At 42.8% G+C, this 15,922-nt stretch overlaps 1 protein-coding gene across 1 annotated transcript in view; it reads right to left on the bottom strand.

Moving 5' to 3' along the window:
* Positions 1-15,922, bottom strand: part of Rnf217 (ring finger protein 217) — a 92,065-nt gene that overhangs the window by 18,098 nt on the left and 58,045 nt on the right. Inside the window, exon 2 of the mRNA NM_001106204.1 lies at positions 11,093-11,326. Within this exon, the coding sequence (NP_001099674.1) occupies positions 11,093-11,326 (234 nt within the window). The remainder of the gene's footprint in view (positions 1-11,092; positions 11,327-15,922) is intronic.

The following is a 15,922-nucleotide window of genomic DNA, read 5'->3' as shown; positions in this document are numbered from 1 at the left end:
AAACCACAGAATCTTCACAACTAAAACAACCTGACAAGTGGCCCTGACAAGTCTTTAATCTTCCCTCTGAAACGTTACAAGCCAGGATGGATCCTTTGCACTGTTCTCAACATTAGCTTCCAAGCGCCCACAGAACATCCCACAGAGCTCTTAACACCCAATGGTTCTTCTAGCCCAAAGCTCCAAAGTCCTTCCACAGTCCTCCCCAAAACATGGTCAGGTTGTCATAGGAACACCCCACTTTGGTACCAACTTCTATATTATTCAGGGTTCTCTAGAGTCACAGAAGTTATGGATAGTTTCTATATAGTAAGGGAATTTGTTATGTTGACTTATAGTTTGTAATCCAATTCCCCAACAATGGTTAGCTGCGAATGGGAAGTCCAAGGACGCAGAAGTCGCTCAGTCCCACACGGATGGTTTTTCAGATGGCCTTCTGTAGAAGTAGAGTCCTACAGATGTGCTGGCAAGTAATTGCAAGCAGGCAAAGAAGAGTAAATCTTTTTTCTTCCAATGTCCTTATGCAGGTCTCCAGCAGAAGGTGTGGCCCAGACCACGCCTGGATCTGGGACTTGTTTTGTTCCAGGCTGATCTTGAACTCAGAGATCTTGCCTTACTCTCCTGGGATTAAAGGCGTGTACTACCTTGCTGAGCCCTAAGCTTTTTATAGCCACTGTGCTTCAAGATCTCCATGTCAAGATCCAGGTCAGAAACTTGTGTCTCCCAGCCTCAAGATCTGGATCACAGGTGATTATAGTTCATTCCAGATATAGTCAAGTTGACAACAAGGAATAGTCCTTACACATACCCATGCTAAAGTTTCAAAAGGACCAATCTATTCCCTTCATCTCTTTGACTACTGGGCCCAGAACTTCTCCCAAATACATGTAGTTACTGGTTGACCTGGTTGACAAGCTGCCTAAGGATTAGCTGACATTTGTTGTGGCACAGAGGTTATTCCCTCTTTAATGAAAAGAAGCAAACTGTCTCTTCTCTTCTTAGGTGCAAGATGGGATTCACATACATCAGGCCTTCACTGTGGCAGCAGACAAGAAGACTGTAGGTGCACATCCATGAAGAAGACAGCTGACATTGGCCTGTTTGCTCCTGCTCCCAGGACTGTCTGCTTCTCCCTGAGCCTGCTCTCGTCCTTCCCAATCCTGTGTGTGTGTGTGTGTGTGTGTGTGTGTGTGTGTGTGTGTGTGTGTGTGTGTGTGTGTGTAGGGGACATGCTTAGGAAACCTCATTGGGGTGGCCTGAGAAAGATCGCCTCTTTGCTTCCTCTGAAATGGATCTAATTAACAAGATGTTTCCATTGATGTATCCTGAGGAAGCTTATTGCTTCAAAATGTCTTCTCTGTGCTTCCCAACCATATTTAGGACCTTTACCAGGAAATTTATATTAGGTGTACAGATATCCAATCTCTCCAAGAGTCTACAAATTCTCTGAGGCTAAAGTCCTCATCTGCCTCCTGGGTGCTCGAAGCTAATAGCATAAACCACAGGCAATTAGTAAGTTTTCTGTAAAAGGAATCTGACTAAACCCAGGAGCTGACGTAACACTGATGTGGCACTGCCACAGCACCAGGTGACATTTTCTAAACATTTTATCTTCTTGACACTTTAGTATCATCTTGAATAAGGTGTAAACCCTTCTGCATGAACTAACTTCATGTTTCTGACACTACAAATCCATCTCCTTTTGCGGGAATCCTTGCCATACCGACACTTAAACTCAACTGCCCTAAGCAAGCGATGCTTTCCTGTAAACTCATCAAGCCTCTCCTCCCCAAAACACTCAAGAATAAGAATTTAAAATAAAGAAAACTGCAGATAAGTTTTCACTAAATTCCCATATTCCTATATATGATTTTAGCAATTTATTTGTGTATATGTATGGCATGTGTATGTGTGGGTTCATGTGGGTTTCTGCACTTGTGTGTGGAGGTCAGAGGTCAATGTTTGATGTTTTCTTCTCTTGCCCTTTCTTTTATTTTCGAGACAGGGTTTCTCAGTGAACCTGGAGCTCACCACTTGGCTATGCTGCTTGGCCAGAGGTCCTTGGCATCAGTCTTTCTCCAAGCCTCCCCAAGGCTGGGGATTACAGATGCATATTGTGTCTTCAACTTTTATGTAGGTGTGGAAATCTGAACCCAGGTTCTCCAGTTTGCACATCAAGCACTTAACCCAGTGAGCCAATGCCCAGCCTATAATTTTAAATAAATCACAAAAATCATTACATATTACGCTCAAGATGTCAGACAACATCCATGCGTACATAAATCCCTCTGAAGATGAGAGCTACCTCAGTTTCCCATGATGGACTTAATTCTAGCATCAGCTTAGACATATTCTCAATAGCGAAACAATTCATTTGCAGCAAAGTCATATAGTACCTGAGTGACAGGTACTAACATACTGGTTTGTTTTTTAACGTTTCTGACATAGAATAAAATGAGAATATCTTGTCCGTAATGAACTTACTAGAAGCAGACAGGCATGAAGCCGGGCAGTCATATAATCATAGTCTGCAGAATCTGCCGAGATAGAAGCTTGGACAGGTCAGGGCCTGGAAAAGATGTTTCAAGGAAGACTGGAGTCTTGCACAACGGGCAGAATGCTGCTGTAACATGTGCTATAGCCCTCTGTTAGCCACAGTCCACCTGGAGTACTAGATTGGGCCCTGAAAGCACTCACAGAAACAGGTTATTCTAACAGCCAGAACTGAGAGGGCATTCAGCTAGCTTACCCTGAACCGTGCTGCTTTTCCAATCAACAGACTCTATAAATCCCTATAATCCAAGAGGGCTGCAGGTCTGGGTTCAGGGCAGTCAAGATGGAATATAGGTTTTAGTAAGTAATAATTTAGGAATATCGGAGGGGAGAATGTTAGCCACATAAAGATTTGGAAGTGGCCCAGCCATTGAGCTGTTTAAGACATATTAAAATATAAAGGCTGTGTGTGTGTGTGTGTGTGTGTGTGTGTGTGTGTGTGTGTGTGTGTGCGCGCGCGCGCGCGCACTCGTGTATGCATGTGTGTCTTTCATTCGGGAACCCAAAACATTGGGGTGGGTAGCAAGGAGCAGCACTGCGGTCTCCGTCACCTCCTCCACCCCGCAGCAGTGATTAGTGGTGATCAGTGTAGCATTAAGTGGGAAATGCAACAGGGGATTGCTCCAAAGAGCCCCCTTTCCCTCATGCAAGATCACAGTTTCACTACTCACCTGGAAATACTCTGTAGACTCCTTCTGAGGTCAGACAGCAAGGCCTAGGGAAGTGCCTGAGTCCCAGGCCCACTTTTCATTAATGTTTAAAGGGGAGAGGATAGGAAAATTCTGTCTTGAGTTACCTCATCTCTAGGCCACTGTGGCACCTCACTGGGTCTATGCAAATGGGAGAGTAAACGAGAGAAGGCAGGTTTACAGAGGGTAAAAGAGAAGAAAGGCATGGTCCTAACCCTTCCTGTTCCTGAGCATCTTCTGAGCAGTGTACACCAGCCCTAGATGTGCTGGTCAACCCCGAAATCGGGTTTGTTCTAAAACCAGAGGCGATGTGGTGAAGGGAAAACAAACAAACTCACTTGTAAACACTACTGAGGTCAGTTTATGTCAGCTGGAGGTCCGGATGATGATGATGATGATGATTGTAAAATATGATGATATTTATGATAAACTATCAGGTGAATTTCAATATTTGACTGTTAGAAGTAAAGGGCAGGAAATTTTTCTAAAACTTTAGCTGTTTTCTGGAATCAAGAAAGAAAGACAGGTAAGTATGGCAAGGGCCCTCATAAAAAAACAAAGGGAGAAAGAAATGTGTTCATAAAATCTAGCCAGCTTGCATCACCACCGCGCACCAATAAACACTTCAAGGTTAACATATGCGACATACCCTTTGTTTAAGTAGCTTCCTTAAACCTGGCTGGACAACTTCATTTTTCTCTCTCTTGTGCAACAATGTTTAAAAAGCTACCTTTGTTTTCTGCCATCTGCTAACACTGACTATGCGTCAGTCAAGTTAGTCCATGTGAGGAGCTACATTGACCCTGGTGGCTGACTGGCAGCCTGCTTCTCATTTGTAAGCAGTCAGTTTGAAGAGATGATGTGTTGGGGGTGGGGGGAGGTGGAGGAAGGCAGGGGTGGGGGGGAATGTAGAAAGGAGAACAGAGAATACTAATTTCACATTCATGGGGAAGCCTGGAATATTTTTGCACATAGATAGCTATCCTCTTGTCGTTTCAATCAGAAGGAACACTAAGCACATTTTATCCTACCCTTCTGAAAGCCCTTAGGAAATTATTTTCACCACATACTGAAATAGCATATGTGTGCAGCTTTAAGGACTGTGATTACCCAGAGGCCTATGACTATTACAGAAGGCTGGAAAAGTCCTAGAGCTGTAAGATTTTCTCCAGGACATCCTTTTATCTGATGGTGAGTCACAGTACCATTGTGCAAATCACCCCGGTTGAGCTTAATAAGCATTGTGATGAGTGAAGGGCTGTTATTAGTTTTACCTTCAGGAGCCACATAGGTGCGGTTGACATGTTCCCCGTGTTGATATGCACGGCCTTCAACTCAAACTGAGTCAGAATGAAAAGTGGCTCATTCTTCGTCTTCACTTGGGAGGAGAGGGGAGTTTGGAGCCTCAATAAACTATGAGTAGCTGCTTCTGACCGTTGGTGATAAACTGTTCCTCTCTACTTGTCTACCCGAAACAGAACTCTCACTCTTTTCACTACAATGAGTTTAGTTATTATGATGGCTGTTCTTGATTGGTCACGAGTGGAATCAATTAAAACCCAAGTGAATGTGTATACCAATAAGAGATTTTCCTTAGTTAAATCATTTGAAGTGAGAAGACACACTTTTAATCTGGATCTTTCAAGGTTAGGAAATCCACCCTTAATCTGGCCTCATCTTTAGATGTCAGCCTACACACAGAACATGGAGGAAGGAAGGTCTCTGCTTCTTGCCTGCTTGCTCTCGCTCTCACTGACTGTCAGTAGAGCCTTCTTTGGGATTCCGGTGTATACTGAAAACCAGCTGAGACAGTCAGCCTCCAGTGGACTGAATAACTACTGGATTCTTGGACTTCCTATTGGGTGACAGCTAATGTTGCTGTATCTGGGCCACAACCTATAAGCCACTCCAGTAAATTCCCTTTCCTTTTTCCTTTATATCTTCTTCCTTCCTTTTATCTACCTCTTTCTCATATATATTATATATTTATACAGATAGATTGATATGTGGTAAATAGATGATAAATAAATTCTATCAGTTCTTCTCTAGAGAAAGAACCATGACTAATATAAAGTTAGAAATCTCTCTTCCTACAACCCCCTACAACTGATGACCTGTATAAATCACTTCTGACTCTGATGTCCCAAGGGGTCTTTACGTCATCAACATACTTCTAACTCAAGTGATTTACTATGACCTAAACAACCTAGCCTGTTGCCCTTCTTCAAGCCAAGCGGCCCATCTCACCCTCTCCTATTCCTACCATCCATTTCTTGCCCTATCCATGCCTCCACCTCTGCTCTTGTTGACTCTCCTCCTTTCTTGACTCAGGGCTGCTGACCTTGCTCCCTTGCCTAACAGTAGTGAGCACAGAGGTGGCTGGTGTGTGTGGAACATGACGATATGTTAGTCACGGTGCTAGTCCTTTCTATGTGTGGTTTCACTCAATCCTCACCACACCCTTAGAGCAGAGGTGCTATTTACCCCCAGGTAAAGATGCATAAACTAAACTCAAGGTATTAGAGAAAGCGTGACAGGCTGAGACTACAAATCACGCTTACCTATGTTGGCAAACTCAACATTAAAATATTTAATAACCTTTCTAATCGCTTCTGCCTTTTCCTTCTCCCATATTCCCAAAACTTTCTATCCAGATGTATTCTAGGACATTTATTATTATTTACATGTTGGACACTTATTAGTTCCTGTAGCAAGCAGAATTCATAAGAATGCTTGTAGGATGGTGTCATTATACAGGTGGAAGGCAGGTACAAGATAGAACGAGGCCTGTCACTGGACGAGAAGGAAGGATGGGCGGGAGAAAGGTTTTAGAGAGGGGAGGAGACTGGAACAAGAAGGAGAAGCAGTGGAGAGAACATGGAGTCAGATGTTAAGATTCCCCTCTACACATTTACAGGTTGTTGTGAGTGTTCTTAAGGGATGGAATGTTCAGGGCTTTGTGTGTTTAGGTGGGCAATGATATCTTATCAATTGGATCAAAGGTTATTGTGTTGTGTGTTCTTTCCTGCGTCAATTTAAGTTCAAGAGAGTGTGTGGTGGTTAGACACGCTAGCCCACCATGAAATTGGGATGTGTATGATTGACATGGTGGCAACCTACCTTGGGAACTAGACGGGTAGACAGATTGCTGCCAGGCTCAGAGAGAAGCCATTGACAGTGTGATATGGGATGGAGCAGAGCGGGTGAGACGCTTTGCTGACTGAGATGAAGAGATCTAACAGATGTCTTGGGGCACTACAGTGCTGGACCTAGTGCAGGGTAAAAGACAGCATTTTATTTAATTTTACAGCAACAAATACTGGCAAGTCTGTAGCTGCTTAATAGCAATGAATGAAGCCGACCTAGACCTGGACCCCTAGACACCAGGTGGAAAGACAGGTTCTAACCAGATGACTACACAAATGTTCTATAAAATCCCAAATGACAGTCTCCATGGAGACACACTTCAGGTGCGGGTGATATATTCGTCTCTAGCTGTCATGTGAGTACATTTAAGCCACATTAACTTTCTCATTGCGAACACGCTTGCAACTTGATGGGCATTAAGTATGACATCGGGGCATTAAAGGGATGGTTTAGGCAAGAAATTGTATTTTTACTCAGAAACTGAAGTCAGTCTTATAGAAATGGAATTGTATAAATTGAAGGAAAAAATAAAATTGACTTGACAAGGTTGTCTTGGTATATATTTCTCAACCCAGGAAAGCACTTATTCAATGTGATATGAATTTGACATGTTTAGAATACATCGAATTTTATTCAAATTATTGCCAGATGTAAGCTGTTACCTGGAGACCAGGAGATACAAAGGAGTGCCCAAGAGTTCTGATTACCTGAAAATGCTACATTTCATCTGTCCTGCTGGCATTTGTTAAAATAAATATTTAACAATGGTCTTTACAGAAAACATAAAGACGAAAAGCCCAGATACGGCAGTTTTGATCTTTATGTGAGAAGCATCATTCAGCTGGAAAATGACTGAGACATTTTAGATCAGTTTTAGCCTGCTCCCTTAAGTGCTTCCGACTTGATAGCCAAAGCCATGGTAAATGCTCAGAGTGACTGACGTCTTAGAATGATGCTGTAACTTAGTGATTCAAGAACAGTATTACTGAAATAAATAAATGTGAAGAAGGACTTGTTGATAGGCACAAAACCTGTGTACAGCTATAAATAATGTCATAAAGAGATACTATATTATTTGGAAACGTTAGGAATTACCAGCAGTCTTTTTTGTTTGTTCATTTACGTCATAGTTTGAGTGTTAGTGTTTTGTCTAAGCTCTGCCCTATGGTATCAGGTATGCCTGATACTGTAAACAGGGCTGCTTGCCCCCTCCTCACTCTTTTACTCTTTCCTTCTTGCTCTCGCTCTCTCCCCATTCCCTTCCCCCTTTCTCTCCATGTGCTCATGGCCAGCTTCTACTTCTCTACCTCTTCTCTTCTCTTCTCTTCTCTTCTCTTCTCTTCTCTTCTCTTCTCTTCTCTTCTCTTCTCTTCTCTTCTCTCCTCTCCTCTCCTCTTCTCTTCTCCTTTCCCTCTCCCTCCCCCCACTTTTCTCTTTCTTTATTACCCTCTTAACTCTCCTCCCCATGCCCTGAATAAACTCTGTTCTATCCTATACCATGTGACTGGTCCCTCAGGGGGAAGGGATGGCCTCAGCATAGGCCCGCTGACTACTCCTCCATAGAACATATCCCCCCTTATCTTTTCTTTATAAGCATATCATTGAGTACTTTACTAAATTGGAAGTGAATTTAGTTATCGAGATAGATGATTAAAATACATCAAAATGGAGGGGAAAAACATCCATTTGCTCACTTCAAGTACCAAAATTATAGTGTCAATTTACAGTGCTACCCTAAGAGCATGTATGCCACGGGGCTTGCTGGTATGACCATGTCAGCACCATCCTTACCTCAATATCAAGACACTTTTGGGCATGTAAATTGGGGAGTGTTAATTAATGTGTAGCCTGGGTTTTAGTGATGGGAGCTGTTATGTGAACACCACACTAACATAGTAAGAAGTACTGCTTCAGGAATTACTTGAATCCTGCCTCAAAATAAGGCCAGCATAGAACAGGAAGAATCAATATCTCTTGACTGCTGGGGTTTTCTCTTCTAAGAGAATAAACGGGGGCAACAAAAGCAGTCAAACCTACAGCCAGCCAGCGGCAGCCTTGCTCTTGCTGAGATCTGAGTCATGCTGCAGTTTGGCTCTGTAATGTTCTAAAGGCTCATGGCTGCTGGTGAAGGCTGGGTTGCTACCTATATGAACTCTATACCTGACGTGAACTCTATAGGGGTGGCATTTAGGGACTGAAGCTGGTCTTGTGGGTATGCCCCTAAGGACATACTGAGCCTCATACCCTCCCTTCTTTGGCTTCCTCTGCCACTCTCCAGTTTCCTGTTATCATGCACCCCAAGGCAATACAGATAACAAACCACTGAGCGAAGCCGAGAGGCAATCTTCTCCCCCTGTAAAATGCACTTTGTTACGGTGACATAAAGCTGCCTGGCACAGACTTAGCTTGTGATCCTTATGCCAACCCTGAAGATTTAAACTGCTTTATCTGAACAACATTTCTTTTGTTCTAAATTTCTGCTTTCCTCCCGGTCCATTTGTCCTTTGCTCCTCTGCTCACCTACAACCCAGTTGAGAGACATTGAAAGAACACTATTTATTGGGATATGTTATCCAAGTACCTGTGGTTCACTCAAAACTACACACAGCTAAATAGATATGCAAGCTGACAAAGTATGCTTATCCTGACATGGTTTTAATAAAACAAGACATTTTATTCCTATAATAATTGTACCTGAAATTATAGTACTTGTTGCCCATTTAGTAATAACATCACATTTTAAATTACTCAATTATTTTTATTTTGATTCAATTATGCATTCATGTTTTAATTTCAAAACTCCATAGCTGAGTATTGCTTCATATGTATATATAATTCTGAAAGTAATTTAGAGAAAAGTACAATATTCTATGTTATGGAAAGACATAGCTTAGTTCTAAAAATTAAACACTAGTTCCAAAACTAATCTTTTCTTTTTTTTTTTTTCGGAGCTGGGGATCGAACCCAGGGCCTTGCGCTTCCTAGGCAAGCGCTCTACCACTGAGCTAAATCCCCAACCCTAATCTTTTCTTGATAACACTAATAAAACACAACTGGACTGATTCCTCAACCTAAGACCGCTCATCATCCAACAAAAATGTTCTATTAAGATCACACATCCTCAGGGCATGATTTTAGTCACATGGCTTCATAAGCTCAGGATGGCATGTCTTACAGAAGATGGACAAAAGACTTTCTTGGTAGTTATGTGCTAAAGAGACTAGAGAACATAGCAACAGGACAAATAAAAATACTAAGAGTCAAGCAGCTTCCAAGGCCAGCTGGTCATGAAGAGACTTGGACTCAGCTCACCAGGACCACAGAGGATCAGAGGAAATCACTCACTAACCAGTCTCCTTGAGGCTACAGGACCAATAATGGTGTGACCACTGCTTCAAAGACAGCACGTGGGCAGGAACTGCCCCTAAATAAAGGGGACTTGAGACAGTCAGTTGCTTCCTGGTCAGGAAGGACAGAGGACACACTGTAGCAGCCTTACTGCCCCATCCTAAAAGTCCTCGGCTCTGCTGCTGGTCAGGCTCCTAGTGAGCTGAGACATGTTGCAAGACATTGTTCTGGGCAGGACTGATACACGCTATGTCTTGACAGCTCCCTAGGCTTCATCCCACAACAGAGGCTGCCCTACCATGGCAACTTTCGACTACTACAGTTCCGATTTCTCTCAGATGCCTACAGAATTAAATTCAAACCTGTGAAGACTTCCTACAAGACTCAGCCTGCCCTGCTCTTATCTCCACACTGCCTCTCCCTTCCCTGGGCCTAGGCAATGACTCAGGCTTTCTCTGAGTTGCTCGCCTCTGTGTCAGCCAGAACAATTCCTTCTCAATCAGGCTATTCTTAACGTTAGTGTCTACCCAGGTACTACTTACATACGCATTGCATATGTCTCTTTCTGCAACAGACTGACTCTTAAGCATCCCCCATCCCTACGCCTGTAAGATAAAGAAAGGGTTGTTCTCAATGAGAGGTGTCAGAGTTTTAACAGGCAAGGCCTAAAGGCAAACCTTCTGGTCACCCCTCTCCCTCTCTCTTGCCATACGACCACATGATGAGTAGTTTTACTCAGCTGGTTCTCCTACACAGGCGCAAAATGACCAAGTGAAGGACCCTGGACTAAAGTGTCTCAAACAGGCCAGCAGATAACAGGAGCATTACCCTCTATACGCTGATTATCAAGGTGTTTGTCACAGTCACAGAGAACTGGCAAGCATACCCTTATGAGAGCTTTGAAGCAGAGACTGTGTCACATTTGTTTGTCACCTATTGCATGTAAAGGCCAAGCACATGACAACATCCTGCACTTGGCGAATAGTGAATGAATGTTTTATACACGTTTACTCATTATATGTAGATAGAGGCTGAGAAAAAGGAAATTGAGACCACGGAAAAAGTCAAGCTCATTACTGAGAAAGAAACAAGGTCCTGGCATTTATGTAGCACTTGGTACTAACGATGACTGCCACTCTAAAGCTTGGCCTTTCCATTAAGTCATAGAGAAAACTTCAGTTAAATTCTCCAGTGATCTCTTAACATGGGTCGCCCCAGGCTACATGTCAGAATCACGGGGAACACCCACTTACCTAGGGCCCAGACAAGGGAGTAAGAGAAGAAAGCCCACATAATGCCCACTACAGGTCAGCCTATCATGGCCTTTAACCCACCAGTTTGGAGAGCATGCTTACTTTGTATCTGCTTTCTGATCTGGAAGGAGTGGGGATATGTCCTTTTTTCTTAAAGGTTGTGAAGTGTTTGCATTGAGGACACGGCTTGGTGCTGGAGTCAATCCGGCCAAGTTCCAAGAAGTACTTATACTTGATGGAGTCCTCATGGGTTAAGTTGTAGACAACAGTTGTTTCCTCCAGGAACTCGAAACACTCTGTGACTGGGCATTTGATTTCTACTTGGCCAAGTTGTACCTGTGTAAGAAACAGACAGAAAAGAAAAAGACCACTGGTTTTTTAAGGTTTTCGTATTTGCAAACAATGTCTTTGTATACAGAGTATATAATTATCTCGTACTTTCAAGAAAAGATTATCAACTACCTTTCCAGATAGCATAAGGAATACTGGTCATTTTGAAACCTATATTAAGTATCAAACCTAATCAGAATCTATAAAACGTTTAAGCGTTCTGTGACGAGTAGGTTTGCGAACTTATTTGACGATCCACAGGCTCATTAAGGAAGCGGTGGTCTATCATACTCTTTGGAAACTTCAGGGTGAGAGAGCGTCCGGCAGAGAGCCAGCTGAACAGTGCGCAGACGACTCAGGGCCCCGGGCCCTGCCAACCAAGAAGTACTCAGAGATTTCAACTGCACTGCTGTCTTCAGTCTTATGCTTCGGGCAGTTTTAGAAAGAGAGATGCTATAAAGTGCTAAAGTTTAATAGCTACTAGTCTATAACAGTCATGACCCAAATTAAAGTTTTCTGTGGCCCTGCCATGACAAGCACATAAATAGCTCCAATTTTATCACAATCTTGGAAATACGAAAAGAAACCAAACCCCTTCTTTGGTATAGGAAAAATAAGAAAAGTCCTGGTTGTCATCAACCTAAGGATGTGGGTTCAATCCCCAAGACCTACAAAATAGAAGAGGCCCGACTTCCAAAAGTTGCCCTCTGACCCCATATGCATGGCACAAGCAAGTCTCCTCTTCTATGCACACATACACCAAATGAAAAAAATACAAAACAGCTGAAAATACAGTGGTGTTATTATGACATTTTAAGTGCAATGATAAAATCTTGTAACGGTGAGAAAACTTATCAACAAATAAATGTTATGGGAGATATTTTAAAAATAAAATTGTGACACATTTTATACAACTTTCATGTAAAATTATAGGGTAATTTATACTTTAACAGTCTACTAATATACAGTCAAGGGCATTCACTTAAAGCTAGCCAGACTCTTCTACATAATCAGGTTAGATCATCACTTCTCGTGGTATTTGCAAGTCCTCCCAGCTTTCTGTTACCTTTAACTCTTTTTTTTTTTTTGGTTCTTTTTTCCGGAGCTGGGGACCGAACCCAGGGCCTTGCGCTTCCTAGGTAAGCGCTCTACCACTGAGCTAAATCCCCAGCCCCTACCTTTAACTCTTACACGAGTTCTCTCAAGTTTGTGAGAGGTGAACAGCGATGTCAAAAGTGAGTGTGAGTTTAAGGTTTTTATTTGTAGTTGTTCTTAACAGCTATCTTTTTCCTCTCTCCAGACCCATTTTCACCTCACTCTTCCTACATTCTTTTCTCTTGTGCGTGAGTGTGTTGTTTCTCAGAATGTCGGAATAGCTTGCCAAAATCAGAGTTGTAATTGTTTGTCATGTAGGCTTCTATTGTCAGTCTTCCTCTCACAGTGTGTGTGTGTGTGTGTGTGTGTGTGTGTGTGGTGTGTGTGTGTGTGTGTGTGTGTGTGTGTGTGTGTGAAGGCGATTATGGTGTCAGACGACCGTCTAGACGCACCACTACTCTAGAAAACATCCCAGTTCCCCTTTACTCTAAGTTTACTTTCTTGAAGTTACTACTCTAAAAGTGAGTTGTACTAACGTCTCCTGTTTTAGTCATTTTCTGTCATGTTTAATGTGTCTGTCACCTAGTTTCCAATCCAAATGTGAACAGTGACATTCTTGGTATCACTTCTCTCCCAGTTCAGCTCTGTGGTCTTCTGGATAAATTAGCATTGTAAGATATCAGGACTAAACCAGATTTTCAGACAGTTTCACTTTACAACCCAGGTTGGTCTCCCTTGCTCAGCAACCTGACTGTTTAGATATCCTCCAATCACTGGCTTTCCAACTATTTTTTCTAGTAAATTATTTTGAATTATACTTCAAGAAAGAGGTCTTTATAGCTTTTCATATTGACAAAAGTACCCATGGACCAGTAAGTGTTTGGGTTTATGACACTGGTAACAAATCCTTAAAAATGACAAAATGTTCATTTTGCATACTCTGTGGACATCTATGAAGCCCTGCTTAGAACTAGGCACTGAGTTAAGTGATGACGCTCGGCAGGTCCCTATCAGGAATGATGCATGCATCTGGACCCGGACTGAAGCTATGTCGGCCTGACAGGGTGGTGTCGCCGAAAGGTGTGGGAAGCTTGGTCACTTCAGACGTGAACGGATCAGACCAGCCTTCTCAGAATAAGTGTAGCTTCCAGTGAGAGCTTAGAATCATCAGGACTTAGCCAGTAAGGATGAAGCTGTTCCAAGCACACAAAACCAACACCCTCTGTGAAAGGCCTGGAGGTAAATGCAGAGCTCTCTGGGGCAGGGCTGCCATGTTCCATTCACCCCAGCTGCATTGACTTACACAGGAAGCATTCGTGTGAACTGATGATCACACCCGTAAAAGAGGGTAGGAAAATTGGATTGAACCCCAAAATATCAGTAAAGAAGAGGTTGTAAACAAATGAGCTTGCATCAGAGCACAAGGGCAGGGTGTCACACTATCTGAGGTCCCTGGACATTTTCCTCTATAAAAATAACACCAGTTCCTAGCACATGGAAGCAGAATTTCTTTCATTTAACAGGTAACGGCCCATTTTAGTGCTTTCCTGCCTGATGCTTGGAGTTAACCTCCATCTTCCTCTGTTTGCATTTACTTATTTCAGCCGTGTAAGTGGTAGGGATGGACGCAGCACTTTTCTAGCTATCTGGACCAGTCGGGTCTTAAGGAAATGCCATGCACTGAGGAGAGTAGAAGCATCCCAGGCCTCCGCAGGACAGGGCTATCTTGTTACTCTTTGAGCGGTGGGTGTTTATTACCTGACCACACTCGGATGCCATCCAGCATCCGGTCAGGCATCTGCTCTTGTTCAGTGGTTCTTGGCTTTCTGAGAACCTATTCCATTTCCGTGGGCACCTTATTTCCTTTAGTTTTCGCTCTATTCTTTCTCAAAGCTCCCAAATCCTTACCCTACAACACTGAACTGGCGACTACACACAGCACTCTACCCAGCCCGGGGAGACGACCTCAGGCACATATGCCTCAGCTGCTCACTGGCAATTCCATCGTCTTCCTGCACCCAGCACTCTCTCCTCTGGCTTTCGTAGTATGAGACAAACATACACGCACACAAAAGTCCCTGGATAAGTTTTTTGAGATTTTAAGTTTCCTAGCCTACTCTAGGTTAACATATTCAGAATTACACATTCAGAATTTGAATTATTTTCAGGAAGCCAGTAATTGGCAGTTGGAACAATGACTCAAGCCTTTCAATTAATGCACACTTCCTCCCCAGAGCCACACCCCTTCGCAGGCAGAGTGTGACTCATGACCTGTCTGACTCTTGACAGCTACATGTATATCGTTTTCAGACAATTCTCTCAAAAGATTATCTGACAAGTGTCTTAACTAAGCAATGTGTATTCATTTATTTACCCAGCAATATATATCCTATTAATTCAGGGATACACTTAAATTAAAAAACCCTTTAACACCTCAAAAGTAAAATTTGTCTTACAAGCAAGAACTGGTTAGCATTAAGTTGAAGTTTTTAATAGTTTTACTCTTGGATGGTGCATGGCGTAACAGTGTGTCCCACAACTAGTCACCTGTCAGATTTCAGCAAACTGTGGGCTTCACAGGGCAAAGAACACGAAGACTTCTAGAGAGATGGGAAGAGACGGCTATGCTGGGCTTACTGGAAGAAAAGAATTTTAAGTGCAGATTGCTATCTTTGCCACGATGGAGAAGTGACAGCTTCCCACAGGGCCTGAAGAACTGTGATACAGGGAAAGTCTCCACAGGCAGAGGAACCAAGGACTGTGGGTCCCTCCCCAGACAGGAACCTGATGTGCCTATGTTCAGAACACAGTCCAGTGGATAAAGTTTACTGTGTGTAGCCTAGGACAGAAATATGTGGAATGAAGCTGCTGTGTCAGGTAAATGTGATCATATAGGCTTTCCTAATCATATTAAGAATTCTGGATTAAATTAAAATTCAATTTGAGTCACTTCCAGGTTTTAAAACAAGGTATAACATATCACATTAATAAGTAAATAAACCGTTCAAGCGCTTCTTGGAGAATGCACCTACCATACAGGAGCCAAAGTGCAGGCTAAGAAAATAGTAGCTCTCGATAAAATCTGGGTCTACCAGATGTTCAGGGAGCAGGCTGCTGCTGGCTGAGTTTGGGTGCCTAGCGGCAGCCAGTATACAGCAAATTTTGTAAGTAAGACCAATGAGGCCTTTTTTTAATTGACAAAGTTATCTGTGTTTACACTGTGCAACGTGATGCTTTAAAATATGGATCCACTGTGGACTGGCTACAGCTCATTTCAATATTTATTATTTTGGAGCGGGAACACTGAAATCCTTAGCAACCTTCAAGCTTCTCATTATTAACCACAGTGACCACATTGGACAATAGCACCTTGAACTTATTCCTTCTAATTGAAGTTTTGTATTCTTTGATGAACATTCACCAAATACCCCCATGTCTCTCACCGCTGCTACCAGCCAGCTCTGGATAGTTAGCTACTCTCTGCTTCTCCAACTTCATCGTTTTCGG

This window comes from Rattus norvegicus, chromosome 1 (genome assembly GCF_036323735.1).
Source record: "Rattus norvegicus strain BN/NHsdMcwi chromosome 1, GRCr8, whole genome shotgun sequence".
Taxonomy (NCBI): Eukaryota; Metazoa; Chordata; class Mammalia; order Rodentia; family Muridae; genus Rattus; species Rattus norvegicus.
Note: the sequence above shows the minus strand (reverse complement) of the source record. Positions and strands in the feature narration are given on the sequence as shown.